The 21,379-nt window shown below is 42.6% G+C and overlaps 1 protein-coding gene across 1 annotated transcript; it reads right to left on the reverse strand.

The window, feature by feature from the left end:
* Positions 1-629: 629 nt before the first annotated feature.
* LOC311099055 (matrix metalloproteinase-14-like) lies at positions 630-15,956 on the reverse strand. Its single transcript, XM_084139669.1, has 10 exons — positions 15,756-15,956; positions 5,612-5,760; positions 5,276-5,398; positions 4,709-5,016; positions 4,084-4,245; positions 3,741-3,907; positions 3,493-3,631; positions 3,204-3,354; positions 2,837-2,952; positions 630-2,716 (listed from the first exon to the last, which is right to left on the reverse strand). The coding sequence occupies exons 1-10, from the start codon at positions 15,852-15,854 to the stop codon at positions 2,343-2,345; spliced, it is 1,788 nt and encodes a 595-aa protein (XP_083995795.1). The 5' UTR covers positions 15,855-15,956; the 3' UTR covers positions 630-2,342.
* Between the last annotated feature and the right edge of the window lie 5,423 nt (positions 15,957-21,379).

Below are 21,379 nucleotides of genomic sequence, written 5' to 3' on the forward strand. Positions count from 1 at the left end.
AAGATTTGATTGCTTGCTTTATTTGCTCATATAACACACACACACACACACACACACACACACACACACACACACACACAACCTCCCAATAGCCAATATATATTCTCCTACCATGAATGCCATAGGGTTTACACAATCCTCTTCATTCCTGGTTTTGCTTAATCCTTGGACACTTCCTTTATTTTCCGACCTAGTTTTAGGCCTGCCAGTTTCCAAGCACCAGTAAGAGAGTGGAGCTTTTGGGGAGCAAGAACCCTGGAGGTAAAGGAAGAGTGAGTATGGGACCAGTTGCCGTCTGATGGTAAGGTGGAGCAATATGGAGAGTAGGTAAGAGGTAAGGGTGAATGATTACAATACCAGGGTGATATTGAGCTTCAGTTAGGATTTTACTTGTGTATGTTGTTTACGAAGTCATTTGTTAAGGAGTGTGTGAGTGTATGTGCCTGTGACTAACCACTTAGTGCTGAAACAAAAATAAAGAGCACATATAGCTATGCATTTTTAAAAAACATTTTATTTTAATGAAAAGTATAAAAGTGAAAAAGACAGGCACAATCTTATTCAAATACTTTAGATACAGTAGTTATCATTATTATTATAAAAATGAATATCATTGTTATTGTTCTAACTACTAGTAAACCCTTGCATCCCTGAAAAATAAAAATAAAACAGCACCATGATTTGAGAACTGTAAACAAGTGCAATGACAAAAAGGAGTCATTTTTATATCTTCCATTTATTGCATTGAGATGGAAAAACAATCAAGTTTCACAAAATAATATCCCCATCCCAATAATATCCCCAAAATCAAATATAAATTTAAGGCCACTTTCAAAATGTAGTTCCCTGTCCAGCAGGACATTTAATGACAATGTACAAAAACACATTCTATACATGGTGAACAACAATAACAATAGTACTAGACATAATAATAATGACAACATCATTGATAATAATAATCAAAATAATAATAATTAAAACACCGCATGACATTAAAGAATATTAAGGACAGACAAATTGCTCAGCTTTCAAATTGGTGTTAGGGACACAGTAAGTATATCATTTCCCTTTAATGCTCAACACTGGCAATACATTTCCATTTTATGTTCAAGTTGAAATATCAAATGGATGAATGGGGGCACACAGTCACTGTAGCACTGTGTGTTTCATTGACTGTAGACCCTTATCGGATATACACTGAGTTTGCAAAACATTAAGGACACCTGCTCTTTCCATGACATAGACTGACCAGGTGAAAGCTATGATTCCTTTTTGATATCACTTGTTAAATCCACTTCAGTCCGTATATATGAAGGAGAGGAGACAGGATAAAGAATGATTTTAAAGCCTTGAGACAATTAAAGATTGTGTAGGTGTGCCATTCAGAGAATGAATGGGCAAGACAAAATATTTAAGTGCCTTTGAACAAGGTATGGAAGTAGGTGCCAGGCGCACCGGTTTGTGTCAACAACTTCAACGCTGCTGGGTTTTTCACGCTCAACAGTTTCCTGTGGGTATCAAGAATACCCAAATGACATCCAGCCAACATCGCACAACTGTGGGAAGCATTGGCGTCAACATGGGCCAGCATCCCTGTGGAACGCTTTCGAAACCTTGTAGAGTCTATTCTCCGACGAATTGAGGCTGTTCTGAGGGCAAAATCGGGGGGGGGGGGGTGCAACTTAATATTAGGAAGGTGTTCCTAATGTTTGGTATACTCAGTGTATATCCCCTCTCTCTTCAGACCATTCATAGTTCATGTGATATAACTGAGATACTGTCTATGAGGCAACACTTAACGGGTGAAAGGCTTTGACAGAATCTAGCATCATCTGCTAACATGGAGCAGAACATCACATGATGCTGGTTGTATTCTTTACCACAATAGGTGGTGGAATGGATGGATGGAGGCACTGAACATAATCATGTTCAAATAAAGCTGAAATTCACCAGGACACAAACACTGACGACAACAACTAAAAAATGAAATTAAAAAAGGCTAAACAAACAGCGATGAGCTGGCGTCAACAAACACAACTAGAGAAAGGAGGGAAGAGAAGAGGGGACAGAAATAGAGGACTAGAGTGGGAGTGAAAGAGCAAAAGGAATCTCTTCCATATTTAAGTTGGCACCGGTAGGAATATCTAAGCTATAGCTAACAAGTATATCTTGCTCTGGCTAACCTTCGCTCATAGTCTACAGATCCCTTTAGTTCTCTCATTTTTCTCCCTCATCTCCACTAGCAAGTCCCTCTGTTCACTCTCTTCTCTTCTATTCAGTCCCTCTCAACTCCTCAACCTCCTATCTTTCCTTCTCTCTCCCTCTCCTCCCTCTCCTCCCCTCTACACCTTGTCCAGTAGTGAGCGTTGGCAGTAGAGGAGACGGCGTGGGGTGCCGTACCTGCGGAAGAACAGCAGTGCCCCCAGAGTGAGGATCACACACGCCAGCAGCATGAGGGGCACCACCACCGCCGCCACGCCCGCCCCTACGCCAGATCCTCCCTCCTCCTCGATGATGATCACCTCCGTCTCATCTCTATCCTCCTCTCTGTCTTCCCGGTCGTGTCCTCCACCCCCTCTCCCTCCGTCGGTCTTGGGGTCCTCCTCTGGACAGCCCATCCAGTCCTTAAGAGCAGACTTGGGGTATCCAGGCTCAACACGCAACTTCTGGTTGTTGAACTTCCAATACTTATTGGCTTTGTAGAAGTAGGTGTGTCCTGAGAGACAAATACAGTGTGGAGATAAAGATGAAAAAAAGAAATCCAAGAAATGTTTTCTCTAGATTAAAACAGAAAAAAGACCCAGTGCACGCACACAAAAATACACAGGATGGTTACCTTGGTCTATGCTCATGATGCCAGCTTTAATATTGTCTGGGACGCCCTGCCACACACTGATGGGTTTGGGGTATTCAGGGTCCACAGAGCGTGAGTCCTCATTGTATCGATAGTACCTAACATGGGGAGAGACAGACATGTTTCAGTTCTCCTTCTCAAATGTCAGAGGCCTATAAGCCCTCTTACCAGCAAAAGTGGCGGCACTTATTTGGGAAATTTGCAATAATCTTTTGGCCAAATAGAGCAATTCATGACAGATACATTTTATGTTTTCAACGTTCTTTAGTCTAGTGTACGCTCCACTCCACTGTCATGTAATGTTGTTGTTAACAAAGACACAGAGACACGCAGATGCAAAAAGACTGACTTGTGTCCTCTGAAGAAGTATGTCTTGCCGGTTGGGGTGTAGAAGAGAGCGGTGTCTATTTTGTCTTTGGGTAGACCACTGCCCATCTCCTTCAGAGGCTTGGGATAGCCATCCTCCAGAAGAGACTCCTTGAAAACCCAGTGCCTGTCTCCTACACAGACAGAGAGAATCTGAATGAGTGGTTTTCCTCAGTATTGATATCTAATTTAATGGGAATAGTAGGATACGTAAATATTGTGAGGGAGCCTTAACAGAGGATGCAATGTTATCAGAGTAAAGTCAAACTTACCTTTGAAAAATATGAAGTTGCCATCATCCCTTTCATAAGCAGCATTGATGTTTGATGGCAGGCCCCTCCAGAAATGACCTATTGGCATTGGGTATCCATCCAGAACCGCGTTATTACGGACTCTCCAGAACCACTTATCCTGAAGGAGAGAGAGAAAGACAGGGTTAATACCTCTACAAACTAAATATACATGTATATACACACAATGACAAAGCTGATTTCAGCTGTACAAATCTGTAATTAAGTACCTTGAACACAAACATTTCTCCTCGGAGGATGGCGATGGTGTCAAAGTGTCCCTCACAGATGTCAGGACCAAAGCGAGGGTTGTATGGGGTGTGAGTGGGTTTGGGTGGGTGGTGAGGGGAGCGTGGGGTAGGTGGAGGAAGGCGGGGGCCACCACCTGATCTACCCCCTGCAGGGTACCGGGAGAGAGAAATAAATGGTCAATGTAATCCTCTACTTCTATCATTACATAGGCCCTTTTTTTTGGTGATCTGACAAAAATTAACTCTGGGTCCTAGTTATAGCCTAGATACAGTAGAACAACTAACAGTAATGATAATGCATTTTCTCTTAGCCTTTTCTCACCATAGATTTGTTGTATCCCCCTGAGGTCATCTTCAGGCAGCTGGAAGTTCTCGGTGTCCATCCACTGGTAGAATGGAGCCATGATGGCAGAGGGGTCGTTGGAGTGCTCCAGACCAAGAGCATGACCCAACTCATGTACCGACACCAGGAACACGTCATTGCCTAACACCAACAGAACCATGTCATTATCATAACATAGTATCTGAGAAAGAAGGTACCATGTCATCACCATCACATTAAATTGTCCCATGAAATTCAATCTTGTATAACAATGGCTTAAGTGTGCATGTAGAGCAAAAGCACTATTCAAATTTAACTGACTGGAAACATCTAAAGTATTGACACCCTATTCCTATGGTTTTACATAGCAGGCCTCTCACCATCAAAACAAAAAACAAAAATAATCTGTAGATCATTCATTTTCTCCACACAAACACTCCCTGGAGATAAGTTCAAAACACAAACACGTTGGGGCCTGCTGATTGGGTTTTTGTGGCCTGCTGCTCACAACTGCCCGGGGAGCATGGTAACTCCCAACAGGTTAAACCTGTTTTCCTGACATCGGGAATCACGCTGTGAATTTCCCGTCATAACATTCCTCTTCCAAACACTCAAGGTCACTCACCTGACAGATCACTGTTGCCGACCGTCCAGGGCTCTGCAGAGTCAAAGTGAGTGTCTCCCCCTATGCCGTTCCCGGGGAAGTAGGCGTGTGCCAAGAAGCCCCCCTCGCCATCGAAGGGACTGGCGTCGCCATGGAAACCCTCACCAAAGAAGAGCATGATGTCTGCCATGTCCACCACCTTGTCCCGTATGTGACTGTAGGGGATCTCCCTGAAGCGTAGAGGGGTCACACTCTCCCACACCTTGAAGGCCTTCCTGATAGCCTCATAGGTCTCATACTCCCCCACCTTAGGGGTGTAGTTCTGTATACTGAGAGAGGGAGAGAGAAGGCACCGTTAGAGAGAGACGAGAACAGTTTGTGGAGGGAGGAAGGAGGAGACAGAGGGGGAATAAGAGTGGAAACGGTGATACACTTTACTGGCATATTAAGTCACTGGGGAATTTCTGAAAATCTGGTTGAGGTGAGGACAATTTACAGTATGACTTGACATGACTTCACCATATGGGTTGTGGGTGTTATTTTCATTTTTACCCTACACATGCACTTAGAGTTGGAGGGCTAACCTACCAGTAGGTGAGATCGGTCTTGTCCCATTTCAGGCCCTGGATAGCATAGCGCTTCTTTCTCAGGTTGCTCTTCAGCACAGTGCCAAACTTGTCTGGAACTCCACAGCGAGGCCGCTTCATCGCCCTGGCAAAAACAATTCAGGGACCGGTCACACAATGCCCAGTATAATCTCTATCTTGGAAACAGGTCTTTGATTACTTTAACTTTGAATCAGTGATTTCACACAGGTAAGACCATGCGTTTTCCTTGCCACATGACCTGACCAGAAAAAACTCCTACAAATAGGGTAATATGGTACTGAACCTGCAACAGTTGTTTAGCATGAAAGGGACTCACTCTACAGTGTTAGTGTCGATAGAGCCGGTGATGGTCAGGCCATAGAATCTCTGCATGGCTGCGATGGCCGTGGTGATGGAGTGAGGGGAGCGGGCAGCATGTGTCCGCAGGTCAACTGGCGGCAGGTAGCCATATTGCTGCAACCACACCTGAAACATGGAAGGAGAAGTTGTACTGTTACAACATGTCTCAAATGGGTGAAGAATTAAAATACTATAAATAAATCAGAATACTGTATGTATAGTATATGGATGCTGCTTCAACATCTATTGAATGTCTGCAAATAAGGCAGAGTGCGCTCTGGTGTTGATATACATTTTACAATGACATAAAGAACAAATAAGCTCTCATTTAGGTTTTCATATGTTTTGGCATGCAGGAGAAGCACAATGTCCACAAAATGGTGCTGGTCATTCCAATGAGTAAGTATAAAAGCATTTAAACATAAACACTACTCTTCAGTGACTGTGTCCAGCCAGCCCAATGAAACTCATCAGTTTCACCAAAGCTGATGTACTGAAACCAAACCAGGACAAAATGGCACCTACAAAGACAGCTCAGATTTCACTCATGCCCTTGTAGGGAAAATCCCAAATCCTGGTAGACAAAAACTGATCAGTGAAACTGAAAACACTCTGTAGGTAAAAGATGAACCTATATGTCCACATTGTACGTTACTAACTATAGTACTCTGGTGGCTATTTCATTGTGTTTGTGCAATCATGGTCTCTATTGGACTACAGCAGTATCGTTTTTGATCAAGACCATGCTCCAAATCTTTGTCATAATTGTTTGAGCAGAGATTTTTATTCCAGTCTGGCCTCTGCATTAAGGGATGTCCTACATCCCTAGAGGTCTAGGGTGGCCTCGCTTTTCAGGCTTCTCCTTGTGAGATTACAGTGTCTGGCTGCACTAGAGAAGGTGCCGAATGATTATATATCTGACCTTACTTTCCCCTGGAAGCTCATCAAACTCTGGTGCCTCCCTCCCTCTATCTGGAGCAGAACCAGTGGCTGGGTTCCAAACTTCTCCCACACAGTTTCAGCTCTACCCTTTATCTCCCCCCCAAACAGGAGTTGGAGGAAGTGAAAGCTGATACCTCTCTGATATTCTCTACTGAACGCATCCTGACTTGAACATTGTCAATAAGCTAGCACACAGCCAGGAAGTGTTTTTCACAACTTTAAATACGATTTGTTTGACTGTATGTTTGACCTTCAACTATTTAGTTCTTCACAAAAGTAGGCTAACCTCTTTTGTTGCATTAATGTCAGTCTCCAGTGAAACAGTCAGTCAGTCATTTTACTTGGAATTTCTCTATGATCCCATCCAAACCTCAAAGTCAAAACCTCTCCCCCCTACCCGTCTCTCTGTCCTCTTCTCTCCCCACTCCTCCTCCCTCTCTTTTCTCATATGGAAAACCCAGAGGCCTGAGGGTAAATAATTGTGAACAACCACACCCAGTGCACACTCAGTACATTGTTACTGTAGTGTATGTAACTGCCTGGTAGGTTGCTGTACATGTTCCAGGAACATAAAGAACACAACAACACTTTTAATTAACTAGTAATGATGCCATTTCAGCATTTTCTCTGTATCAACGGTGAATTGTCAGCAGTTTCATTATACCTCAGAGGAGGAAGGGGAGGACCATCCTCCTCAGTGAATTTCATAAAAATAGTGAAACATTAAAAAAGTTATCCTTTTTAGATAAAACTATACTAAATATATTCACGTCACCAAATAATTGATTAAAACACACTGTTTTGCAATGAAGGTCTACAGTTGCCTCAGCAGCACTCTATAGGGTAGCACCATGGTGTAGCCGGAGGACAGCTAACTTCTGTCCTCCTCTGGGTACATTGACTTCAATACAAAACCTAGGAGGCTCATGGTTCTCACCCGCTTCCATAGACTTACACAGTAATTATGACAACTTTCGGAGAACATCCTTCAACCTATCAGAGCTCTTGCAGCATGAACTGACATGTTGTCCACTCAATCAAAGGATCAGAGAATGAATCTAGTACTGGAAGTATAAGTTACAGCTAGCTAGCACTGCAGTGCATAAAATGTGGTGAGTAGCTGACTCAAAGAGCGAGAAAGACAATAGTTGAACAGTTTTGAACCCATTTATTTATTTAAAAATGAAGGAGAAGCAAGCGAGAGAGCTAGCTATATTTCATAGTATTTTTTTTCACGAGAGAGAGCTATATTTGGTAGTATTTTTTTTTTACTTTCACTTAGCTAGCTAGCAAATGGAGCTAGCTAGTTTAGCCTACTCAAACAGATAGGGATGCTATATTAGCTAGCTGGCAATGACTATCCAACACTGGAACTCTTCCAAATCAAGGTAAGCTCAAATCAAATTGTATTTGTCACATACACGTGTTTAGCAGATGTTATTGCGGGTGTAGCGAAATGCTTGCGTTTTTTTATATATATATTTTTTTTACCCCCTTTATTGTGGTATCCAATTGGTAGTTACAGTCTTGTCCCATCGCTGCAACTCCCGTACGGACTCGGGAGATGCGAAGGTCGAGAGCCGTGTGTCCTCCGAAACACAACCCAACCGAGCCACACTGCTTCTTGACACAATGCTTGCTTAACCCGGAAGCCAGCCGCACCAATGTGTCGGAAGAAACACTGTACACCTGGCGACCGTGTCAGCGTGCACTGCGCCCGGCCCACCACAGGAGTCGTTAGGGACAAGAACATCCCTGCCGGCAAAACCCTCCCCTAACCTGGACGACGCTGGGCCAATTGTGCGCCGCCCCATGGGTCTCCCGGTCACGGCAGAGCCTGGACTCGAACCAGGATCTCTAGTGGCACAGCTAGCACTGCGATGCAGTGCCTTAGACTATTGTGCCACTCGGGAGGCCCATTGCAGTAATATCTACCAAGTAATATCTAACAATTTCACAACATATACCCAATACACACAAATCTAAGTAAGGAATGGATTAAGGATATATACATATATGGACGAGCAATGACAGAGCGGCATGGACTAAGATACAGTAGAATAGTATAGAATACAGTATATACATATGAGATGAGTAATGCAAGATATGTAAACATAATTAAAGTGACTAGTGTTCCATTTCTTAAAGTGTCTATAGGCAGCAGCCTCTAATGTGCTAGTGATGGCTATTTAACAGTCTGATGGCCTTGAGATAGAAGCTGTTTTTCCAACTCTTGGTCCCAGTTTTGATGCACCTGTACTGACCTCGCCTTCTGGATGATAGTGGGGTGAACAGGCAGTGGCTCGGGTGGTTGATGTCCTTGATGATCTTTTTGGCCTTCCTGTGACATTGGGTGCTGTAGGTGTCCTGGAGGACGGGTAGTTTGCCCCCGGTAATGCGTTGGACAGACCGCACCACCCTCTGGAGAGCCCTGCGGTTGCGGGCGGTGCAGTTGCTGTAACAGGCGGTGATACAGCCCAACAGGATGCTCTCAATTGTGCATCTGTAAAAGTTTGTGAGGGTTTTAGGTGCCAAGCCAAATTTCTTCAGCCTCCTGAGGTTGAAGAGGCTCTGTTGCGCCTTCTTCACCACACTGTCTGTGTGGGTGGACCATTTCAGTTTGTCAGTGATGTGTACGCCAAGGAACTTGAAGCTTTCCACCTTCTCCACTGCGGTCCCGTCGATGTGGATGGGGGGTGCACCCTCTGCTGTTTCCTGAAGTACACGATCATCTCCTTTGTTTTGTTGATGTTGAGTGAGAGGTTATTTTCCTGGCACCACACTCCCAGAGCCCTCACCTCCTCCCTGTAGGCTGTCTTGTCATTGTTGGTAATCAAGCCTACTACTGTTGTGTCAGTCACAGCTTTTGGTTTTATTAATTTATTGCCACCGGGGCCTGCTGGTGTAACTGCTAAACTGCTTATGCAGCTAGCTAGTTTAGCCTACTCAAACACCTGGCTCAAACAGAGAGGGATGCTATGTTAGCTAACTGGCTATGACTATCCAACCCTGGAACTCTTCCAAGTCAAGGTAAGCTTTTGGTTTATTAATTTATTGCCACAGGGGCCCACCGGTGTAACTGCTAAACTGCTTTCTGACTGATGATTGTATCGGGTTTACTAATGCGTTAGTTCTAGTAGTTCTAGTTGACTATGACGTGACAACGATGTAGGCTGTGTGTAGCGGTCAGCGGTCATGATATGAAGGTTTGGCTTGGAAAGGTTTTCTCGTCTGGTCACAGACAGCTGATGTGTTGTGCACTGAAGTCCACAAGCAAAGGGGAAAGGTAAGAGGAGGAGAGCGCATAGATAGTTGTGAGAAGGAATTGCATATACAACGAGCAAAGTGATCATGCTGTTTTTAAGTGGCTGCTATAAAAGTGAACTGTTTGCATGTGATCAGGGGTGTATTCATTCTGCCGATTCTGTTGAAAAATGTTTCTTAAACAGAAGCAAACAGAACAAAACAGGGATAAACATACCTGAATTTCTCATTTGCAACTGTTGGACTAATGATTACACACAAGATCAGCTAGATGCAGGCAAGAGTGTGCAAGGTGGTATTGAATGTGTCACTGTCTGTCATCTTGATTACTCAAAATTCTCTCAACCTGTACTTTCATTCATAGGCTAGGTTGTAGCAACCTCATGATGGGTACAGAGAAATAGATTAATAGAATATGAATGACAGTCATCCAAAATGCTGTAATAGAAATAAGGCCATGCTCATAAAAATATGTATAATCCTCCCTCATCTTAAACGGCACCGACCGCCACTGCATTATACTGTGTGGTGTGTGTGTGTGGGTGGGTGTGTTTTGAAAAAAGTGACTGAGATACTGACTACATCTGTTAGTCTACTGTGGAGTCTTAGTTGTAACAAAGTAAATGTAGTGATGGGGAATGGGGGTTTATTTTAAGATGCGTGCGTGCTTTGAATGGAGGGTACTAATCTCTCTCGGGGAGACCCTGCTCTCTGTGTTTAGACTTAATCTATGAAATAGGTATTTCATCATGAAAGAGAGAGGGATGGTGAAACATGTTAATAATGGATTATGATAATATAAATATAATGGAGGTGGGAGGACATGTCTTAGAGGAATAGTTTGTTTCAGGACAACATTCAATTCTATGTTTGGTATAAGGCCACAGCTGCTCTTTCTGAGGCCACTATACCTTTCATTCTAGTCTTCTATCTAGGTATTTCATAGTGTATGTTGTTGTTAGACTGCATTTAAAATGGATGTATGAGCGAGAGAGCCATTCAGTAACACTGAACACTTGTTTCAACCATAAGCCCAGTGAGTCCCACTCCTCCCATCCATGGTCCCATTGGTGGGTCCACAAAGAACAGTCTTTAAGTGTTATCCAATAAGGGTATGCTACTATTAACTGTAGTCGTTTTGATCACTGAAGCCTAGAGAGTGAGTGGGCAGTGGGCAGTTATAGTAGTCACTTTATTTGCTTTAGTTGAGTGAATCAGACCTAGTATATAGACGTTTTACATTAACAAAGTAACAAATTAATTGGCCTATGGTTTTTAGAGGTAAGGATATGACTTCCCTGACCTTAAAAATACATTGCAAATGAGAGTTCAAAGGATGTGTGTGTGTGTGTGTGTGTGTGTGTGTGTGGGTGTGTACTCGCGCCCCTGCATAGATGAGAAAGCGAGAAAGATGACTGAATTAAATTTCTAAGAAGAAAATAAACTGAGTCAGTTGTTCCTTTGCTCTGGGCAAATGAAAATAAAACTCTGGTCAACAGTGATGGAGTCCAAAAGAGCCTTACAGGAAATTTGGCTCGGTTCTCCAGATTACTGATCCACTTAGTATGTCACAATGACTACCAACAAACACAACAACAGAGCATGACAAAGAAGCCTCAAAGCTCATAGCTAGATACACAATATACTAACACAATGATCTGGCCCATACAAGGCACTTGGCTTAGGAGCCACAGCACACAGTATTACAAATCACAACACACATATACACTACATGGCCAAAAATATAGGGACACCCCTTCAAATTGGTGGATTTGGCTATTTCAGCCACACCCATTGCTGACAGGTGTATAAAATCGAGCAAACCGCCATGCAATCTCCATAGACAAACATTGGCAGTAGAATGGTATTGCTGAAGAGCTCAGTGAATTTCAACATGGCACCGTCATAGGATGCCACCTTTCCAACAAATCAGTTCGTCAAATTTCTGCCTTGCTAGAGCTGCCACGGTCAACTGTAAGTGCTGTTATTGTGAAGTGGAAACATCTAGGAGCAACAACGGCTCAGCTGCGAAGTGGTAGGCCACACAAACTCACAGAATGAGACCGCCAAGTGCTGAAGTGCGTAGCCAAGTGCTGAAGTGCGCAATGACATGCGTCGGCTGGAGTGGTGTAAAGCTCGCCGCCATTGGACTCTGGAGCAGTGGAAACGCGTTCCCTGGAGTGATGAATCATGCTTCACCGTCTGGCAATCCGACAGACGAATCTGGGTTTGGCGGATGCTAGGAGAACGCTACCTCAAATCAAATCAAATCAAATTGTATTGGTCACATGCGCCGAATACAACAGGTGCAGACATTACAGTGAAATGCTTACTTACAGCCCTTAACCAACAGTGCATTTATTTTAAACAAAAAAAGTAAAAATAAAACAACAACAAAAAAAGTGTTGAGAAAAAAAAGAGCAGAAACATTATGTACAAAATAAATTACAAATAACGCGGAAAAACACACATAATAGTACAATTGGTTAGAGGGCTGTAAAACGTTCATGGTTCGGGCTAGGCCCCTTATTTCCAGTGATGGCAAATCTTAATGCTAGAGCATACAATGACATTCTAGACGATTCTGTGCTTCCAACTTTGTGGCAACAGTTTGGGGAAGGCCCTTTCCTGTTTCAGCATGACAATGCCCCCGTCCACAAAGCGAGGTTCATACAGAAATGTTTTGTCGAGATCGGTGTGGAAGAACTTGACTGCCCTGCACAGAGCCCTGACCTCAACCCCATCAATCACCTTTGGGATGAATTGGAACGCTGACTGTGAGCCAGGCCTAATCGCCCAACATCAGTGCCCGACCTCACTAATGCGCTTGTGGCTGAATGGAAGAAATTCCCCACAGCAATGTTCCAACCTCTAATGGAAAGCCCTCCCAGAAGAGTGGAGGCTGTTATAGCAGCAAAAGGGGGACCAACTCCATATGAATGCCCATGATTTTGTAATGAGATGTTCATACTTTTGGTAATGTAATGTATATCATAAGAGTCAATAGACATGTGTCTGGGTGGTGTTGCAACATTATCGTCATAAATCTTCTATGTTACTGATAAGCCTCCCTGACCTCTGACTCTCCTCTACATGCACATAGTGTGTATGGGATTACAGCTTTTGTCTATGCAAACAGTCCTCTAGCCAACATCAACAAGACTGAGCAAAAGAAGCAGCTCAGTTGGTACAGCACGGCACTTGTAACGCCAGGGTAGTGGGTTCAATTCCCACGACCACTAAAATGTATGCTTGACTAACTGTGAGTTGCTTAGGATAAAAGTGTTTGCTAAATGGTATATATTCTTATTATATACTGTATATATAAAAAGTAAAACAAATTAAACATCCCACTGAGCATTAGCCAATTTGTCTGCATATCTTAATAACAGCGCAAAAACAAGAAGATGGTCAGTCTAATATACTTCACTATGTTAACATTACCTACAATTGGGGCCAGAGTTATCTTTTCTGACCAGATGACATGATGTGAGTATGATAAAGTTATAACTAAGACAATGAGTATTTCCTGGTCAGGTTGTGTGGTCAGGAAATTGGAATGTAGCCTCGTTGCCATGTTAGAACCCAGCAGTGCTGCTTGCGGATGTGTAGCCTACTACATGTTTGTGGCCTATGAGTAACATCCTGTCACACTGTGTATAGCCTAATTGCATCATTCATAAACCTAAACCCTCTTGTTCCCAAATTGCATCATCACAATGACTTATTTTCGGTTCCTCTTCATGTGGGTAGTACCGTTTTCTCTCTCTCCTTCCTGTCGCATTACGTCATCTCCCACTCATTCCCATTTCCTTGAGACTGGTTCCCTCTTTGTACTGACTAACACTCCCCCCTTCCTCCCCCATCTCTGTGTCAGTCACTGTGTGTGTTGTCATGGTCACACTGCAGTGAGACTAATAGAATGTGTTTTAAAGCAAAGAGGAAATCCCCTGCCCACTTCCTCTCTCTCCCTGAGCCCACAATATATGACACACCTGCCTACCTTCATGACTGGTACTATGGTCTTTACACAGCTGCTTTGAGCCCAGTCTAACTGACTATTACACAGAACTGCTGATCTCGATGTACTGTTAATTTAGGGTATTATCACTCTCTCAATACCTAATGTGTAAGCTAGTGAGTGTTCTGGTGCAAAATGATGGCCAAGCATTACTCCTGTAAGAGTCTGTTTGAGGGACTCATTTTACCATTAGTGTTATATGTGTTTTGTTGGTGAGTCACCCCAAAGCAATGTAAAGGAGAAGCAGCAAAAGGTGGTCTGTCTAAATGACTAACTCTAATGTTATCAGTGCTTCAGTTCCCTCTGAGAGACCTAGTAGCCTGCTTTCTGCTAAATTGACAGTCTAATCTAGGTCAATGTAGTTAAATTATTCTTTCCATTTGCACAGCTGGAAATACAATCCAGGTGCCTACAGTACGCTAACATTACAGTTCAGACGCCAGCAGTCAGATTGAAAACATCAAAAGGGCAGTGATGAAGTAAGAACTTCTTGGGACATGATCTAGCTGACTGCATTGTCTTAAATGGCAGATGTCTGTCAGTAGAGGGTGGGGTGCGTAGGGGTTTAACATCATGGTGACTTCCTGTAGTCGAAACAGGCGAGTCCTCCTCCACTGCTGACCACCAGACTATCATATCCTCAGAGGCAGCCCTTCTCTCTGTAAAACTCCCATCCCCCAGTTCAACCCTAACTCAGGACAGATGTCAACAATTATATCTCTGCATCTCTTTGAACTTGGATTCTATACCACAACTATACCGCAACTCTAAATCCCCTCTCCTTTCAGAAAGTGCCTCTGTACCTGACCACAATACAGAGGCCATAAAATTTCTCCCCATTTGCCTTCTTCTTCTCTTATTTTTTTCTCATCTTATATTATTTTGGCGTCTCAGCATTTCTAAGTGTTGTCATGTAAGCCATCATCATTGTGGTCTGCTTCCTTTAGCTGAGGTCTGATCCATTCCACATCGCCCCAGTCTTACTGTAGTCTTGGATATCCTCGACCGCACTGAAAGATTGCGGAAGTAAGCCATCTTTTAAAATATATATTATTATTTTTATTAAGGTTTTGACATTGTACAATCGTGAAAGGGATGTTATTATATTCAGATGTATCTCCTTGCCTACCATCTTTATACATAGGTGGCTGGTGTTTGTGGGATAAGAGGTGTAACAATAAACATGTCAGACAAGTAATTCCCAAATAATTCATCCCAGAACAGTTCAAATGTAATTATATTTGTAAAATGTTTGATGTATCTGAACCCAAGAAAATAAGAACAAAATATTTGTCTTTACCTATACCACCCAAGACTAAAGAGAACCATTTTAATATTCTAAATGATATTTATCTGTACATTTTTAAGGTTGAAATTCAATGTAGAGCGTAATGACATTGGAAGTAAGCTGTCCCGCTAGGTTCTGAATATATATGGAATACAACTACGATCGGAAGTGACTTTTTCGTAACAGGTGAGGAGAACTTAGGTAGCAGGTTACGATAATTAAAGTAGCCGGTTAGGAGAATTAGGTTAAGGTTAGGAAAAGGGTTAAAGTTAGCTAAAATACTCTCCTAACCTACTACGAAAAGTCACTTCCGGTCGTAGCTGTACTCCATCTAGTCACAAGCCTAGTTTTACTGACAGTCTGACATCCCAGACTTGGGAAATTATTTCAACTTTTTTAACAGGAGGGCCTATTGCTTTATAACAGTTTAAATCATTATAATGCAAAAAAAAAAAATATGATAATGCATATTTTTTGCATACATTTTAATAATAATAATAAGATATGCCATTTAGCAGAAGCTTCTGTCCAAAGCGACAGTGCATACATTTTCAATAAGCCAACATCTCCCGTTATGATATTTGTTCTTTGACTTTGACCACTCACCTCAGGTTTTACATCTTGTGGCGCCGCTCCTTGTGCGCTCTGGTCCCATGCCAACACGAGAAACAGCAGTTGGGCAAACGCCTCTATCCAGAGTGCCATTCCTTGACCACGACACGTTCAAAAAGGCCCTGTTTTTCCCTCTATGACTTTTGCTTGATTCTTCAAGAAGCTATTTGTCAAAACATTATATGGAAAAATGCCTTCAACAAATTTCAAGAGACAACTAGACTACACCTAAAGGAAAAATGCTTCCAAATGCTAAATAAAGTGTCAAAAATATTATTATCACTTGCATCCTAGGTCGAAAATGTACATCTTCAACACAGTTAGCTTCTAATGAAAAAACAGATTTATTTATCAACATAAACTGAGAATTAACTTGATTAAAGTAAGAAGTGCGTCAATTATTTGGCATCCGACGTTTTAACGGTTCAGTTTCCACTCTAACTATAATCGACTACCTTGTTTCTCTTTGTCCGCAGTCCTCACCGTTTTATCTATTTCTTTGTATCTTCCCCTAACTTTTCCATGTGTCGGGATATTTTGATTCCTCTCTCTTCACCCTCTCTCACACAGCTGCAGACGTGGTAGTTTGAGAGTCCCTCTAGAGGCCTTTGCTGGAAAATACTAAAACCTCCCATTTCAACATTGGCCTTTCCCTTCTACTTTCTCATTAAGGGGTATGGTCAATTTAGCTGATGACCTTGGCAGAGATGTTTGGCTGTTTATTAGTGGGGGAAATGGTGCCCAGTCAGCCTCTGCAGGCCAGTGGCGGTCAGTGACGTTTAAGATGAGGGAGGACGATTGTATTTTTTTATGAGCATGGCCTTATTTATATTACAGCTTATTGGATGACTTTCATTCATATTCCATTCACCCAGCTCAATGTAACATCAATAGGTTTAGGCTACTATATGACACTCACATTTTCCCTATACCCATCATGAGGTTGCTACAACCTAGCCTATGAATTAAAGTTTACAACGTAGGTGCACAGGTCCAGAGGAAAATTAGATGACAGACAGTGACACATTCAATACCACCTTGCAATCTCTTGCCTGCATCTATCTGATCTAATAATAATATGCCATTTAGCAGACGCTTTTATCCAAAGCGACTTACAGTCATGCGTGCATACATTTTTGTGTATGGGTGGTCCCGGGGATCGAACCCACTACCCTGGCATTACAAGCGCCGTGCTCTACCAGCTGAGCTACAGAGGACCACTAAGGTGTAATCATTAGTCCAACAGTTGCAAACGAGAGTTTCTATTGGACAAATTCAGGTATGTTTATCCCCGTTTCGTTCTGTTTGCTTCTGTTTAAGAAATATTTTTCAACCGAATCGGCAGAATGAATACACCCCTGATCACACGCAAACACAGTTCACTTTCATTGCAGCCACATACCAACAGCATGATCATTTTGCTCCTTGTATAAATCATGGGCACCACTTTGGGTTTAGAATTGCATTCATATACAATCCAACATGCCGTCTCTATTTAGAACTAAAAGTAAGCAAAAATCACAGTCATCAAGCTAGGTAAGAGATCATTATTAAATATGTTTAAGTGATTAATAAGACTGAACTAGATCAAAGGTAATTCAATAATAAATATTGTGTTACACCTTTAACCAATAGCCTAACAAATGAACAACTCTTCAAAAAATACAGACTTTTGATTGTCTTTATTAAAACATCATCTATATCAAATTTCAGCCAGACCGACCAGCCAGCCCGAGCCGCCTGCACACCCGACCCCCACCAGTCTAGTCAGTAATTCACCTCTCTCCCAACACAATTTCCTTCCCAGTTCACACCTTTCAACTTAGTTAATTCCCAAGTGAAAGGTTTGGAAACCCAAAAAAAATGAGCTGTGCCAAGAGAGTGCAAAGCTGTCATCAAGGCAAAGGGTAGCTACTTTGAAGAATCTCAAATATAAAAATGTATTTTGATTTGTTTAACACTTTTTTGGTTGCTACATGATTCCATATGTGTTATCTCATAGTTTTGATGTCTTCACTATTTTTATACAATGTAGAAAATAGTGAAAATAAAGAAAACCCCTGGAATGAGTAGGTGTGTCCACACTTTTGACTGGTACTGTACATTCACACAGAAACAGCAAATCCTCAATATAATTATTCTCATAGGACTAATAGTACTGTAGAGTTATTTTTACTTGCACACAATATAGCTGGGTCGCCCCGTCCTGTCGCTAGGGGTCCACACCCTGCAGCGCCCCTACCCAACGCACCCCACTCAGCTTTAGGAGCTTAGTGAAACATTAATTATTGGTTTCGGATGTGTTAGGCCAAGGCCAGAGTGACAACCCACAGGACGGCAGACCCCCAGAACCTGGACTGAGCAGCGCAGCAGCTAGGGATTGCCTAAATAGGTATCTCCCCTGACGTGGGCATGTTTTCAATACAGACTATAAGGCATCCAGACCTTATGAAAGTTGCCCAGTATACCATTAATCTTGTAATAAATCAAATCTAGTGATACATAACTTGACATTGTGGGAGGATAACTAACCTTCCAATTAATGGCAATGCATTTCTTAGCCGCTATAAATGCTTGGTTACACCGTTTCTTCAGATAACAGTCTCCAGTATCAACATTTCCAAGCAAACAAAAACAGGGAGAAGGGAGAATCTGTAGACATGCTGAGATAAAATAACATACTCTTAGCCAGAATTCAGCCAGCCTCACAAGACCATAACATATGCAAATATGTCCCCTTTTGTGTTTTACACCTCCAGCAGAGGAATGACTTTTCTGAGTGCATGTAATTCAGTTTCACTGGCATATACACTACCAGTCAAATGTTTTAGAACACCTACTTATTCAAGGGTTTTTCTTTATTTGTACTATTTTCTACATTGTAGAATAATAGTGAAGACATCAAAACTATGAAATAACACATATGGAATCATGTAGTACCCAAAAAAGTGTTCAACAAATCAAAATATATTTTATATTTGAGATTCTTCAAATAGCCACCCTTTGCCTTGATGACAGCTTTGCACACTCTTGGCATTCTCTCAACCAGCTTCACCTGGAATGCTTTTCCAACAGTCTTGAAGGAGTTCCCACATATGCTGAGCACTTGTTGGCTGCTTTTCCTTCACACTGCGGTCCGACTTATCCCAAACCATCTCAATTTGGTTGAGGTCGGGGGATTGTGGAGGCCAGGTCATCTGATGCAGCACTCCATCACTCTCCTTCTTGGTAAAATAGCCCTTACACAGCCTGGAGGTGTGTTGGGTCATTGTCCTGTTGAAAAACAAATGATAGCAAAGCACCCCCACACCATAACACCTCCTCCTCCATAATTTACGGTGGGAAATACACATGCGGAGATCATCCGTTCACCCACACCGGGTCTCACAAAGTCATGACGGTTGGAACCAAAAATCTCCAATTTGGACTTCAGACCAAAGGACACATTTCCACCGGTCTAATGTCCATTGCTGTTACTTGAACTCTGTGAAGCATTTATTTGGGCTGCAATTTCTGAGGCTGGTAACTCTAATGAACTTATCCTCTGCAGCAGAGGTAACTCTGGGTCTTCCATTCCTGTGGTGGTCCTCATGAGAGCCAGTTTCATCATAGCGCTTGATGGTTTTTGCAACTGCACTTAAAGAAACTTTCAAAGTTCTTGAAATGTTCCGTATTGACTGACCTTCATGTCTTAAAGTAATGATGGACTGTTGTTTCTCTTTGCTTATTTGAGCTGTTCTTGCCATAATATGGACTTGGTCTTTTACCAAATAGGGCTATCTTCTGTATACCCCCCCTACCTTGTCACAACACAACTGATTGGCTCAAACGCATTAAGAAGGAAAGAAATTCCACAAATTATCTTTTAACATGGCACGCCTTTTAGTTGAAATGCATTCCAGGTGACTACCTCATGAAGCTGGTTGAGAGAATGTAAAGCTGTCATCAAGGCAAATTGTTTTTATTTGAGGAATCTCAAATATAAAATATATTTTGATTTGTTGAACACTTTTGTGGTTACTACATGATTCCATATGTATTATTTCATAGTTTTGATGTCTTCACTATTATTCTACAATGTAGAAAATAGTAAAAATAAAGAAAAACCCTTGAATGAGTAGGTGTGTCCAAACCTTTAACTGGTAGTGTATGTTGCGTGGATTAATGAGGGCTGGAAATAAAAATAATAAAAAATGTGTGGCGCTTATAAACTCAGCAAAAAAAGAAACATCCCTTTTTCAGGACCCTGTCTTTCAAAGATAATTCGTAAAAATCAAAATAACTTCACAGATCTTCATTGTAAAGGGTTTAAACACCGTTTCCCATGCTTGTTCAATTAACCATAAACAATTAATGAACATGCACCTGTGGAACGGTCGTTAAGACACTAACTGCTTACAGACGGTAGGCAATTAAGGTCACATTTATGAAAACTTAGGACACTAAAGAGGCCTTTCTACTGACTCTGAAAAACACCAAAAGAAAGATGCCCAAGGTCCCTGCTCATCTGCGTGAACGTGCCTTAGGCATGCTGCAAGGAGGCATGAGGACTGCAGATGTCCGTACTGTGAGACGCCTAAGACAGCGCTACAGGGAGACAGGACAGACAGCTGATTGTCCTCGCAGTGGCATCGGAACATCAGTACATCCGAACATCACACCTGCGGGACAGATATAGGATGGAAACAACTGCCCGAGTTACACCAGGAACGCACAATCCCTCCATCAGTGCTCAAACTGTCTGCAATAGGCTGAGAAAGGCTTGACTGAGGGCTTGTAGGCCTGTTGTAAGGCAGGTCCTCACCAGACATCACCGGGAACAACGTCACCTATGGGCACAAACCCACCGTTGCTGGACAAGACAGGACTGGCAAAAAGTGCTCTTCACTGACGAATCGCGGTTTTGTCTCACCAGGGGTGATGGTCGGATTTGCGTTTATCGTCGAAGGAATGAGCGTTACACCGAGGCCTGTACTCTGGAGCAGGAGCGATTTGGAGGTGGAGGGTCCGTCATGGTCTGGGGCGGTGTGTCACAGCATCATCGGACTGAGCTTGTTGTCATTGCAGGCAATCTCAACGCTGTGCGTTACAGGGAAGACATCCTCCTCCCTCATGTGTTACCCTTCCTGCAGGCTCATCCTGACATGACCCTTCAGCATGACAATGCCACCAGCCATACTGCTTGTTCTGTGCTTGATATCCTACAAGACAGGAATGTCAGTGTTCTGCCATGACCAGCGAAGAGCCCGAATCTCAATCCCATTGAGCACGTCTGAGACCTGTTGGATCGGAGGGTGAGGGCTTGGGCCATTCCCCCCAGAAATGTCTGGGAACTTGCAGGTGCTTGGTGGAAGAGTGCCGTAACATCTCACAGCAAGAACTGGCAAATCTGGTGCAGTCCATGAGGAGGAGATGCACTGCAGTACTTAATGCAGCTGGTGGCCACACCAGATACTGACTGTTACTTTTGATTTTGACCCCCCTTTGTTCAGGGACACATTATTCAATTTCTGTTAGTCACATGTCTGTGGAACATGTTCAGTTTATGTCTCAGTTGTTGAATCTTGTTATGTTCATACAAATATTTACACATGTTAAGTTTGCTGAAAATAAACGCA

Source organism: Coregonus lavaretus (genome assembly GCF_964263955.1).
Source record: "Coregonus lavaretus genome assembly, chromosome: 23".
In the NCBI taxonomy this organism is placed as follows: Eukaryota; Metazoa; Chordata; class Actinopteri; order Salmoniformes; family Salmonidae; genus Coregonus; species Coregonus lavaretus.

Bases quoted from the DNA above. Each gene is read 5' to 3' on its own strand.
- LOC311099055 (XM_084139669.1), bottom strand. From the start codon at position 15,854: ATGGCACTCTGGATAGAGGCGTTTGCCCAACTGCTGTTTCTCGTGTTG. The intron at 5,017-5,275 runs GTAGGTTAGCCC...TCCCTCTCTCAG, and splicing joins AAGACCGATCTCACCTACTG to TATACAGAACTACACCCCTA. The intron at 4,246-4,708 runs GTGAGTGACCTT...TGTTGGTGTTAG, and splicing joins CGGCAACAGTGATCTGTCAG to GCAATGACGTGTTCCTGGTG.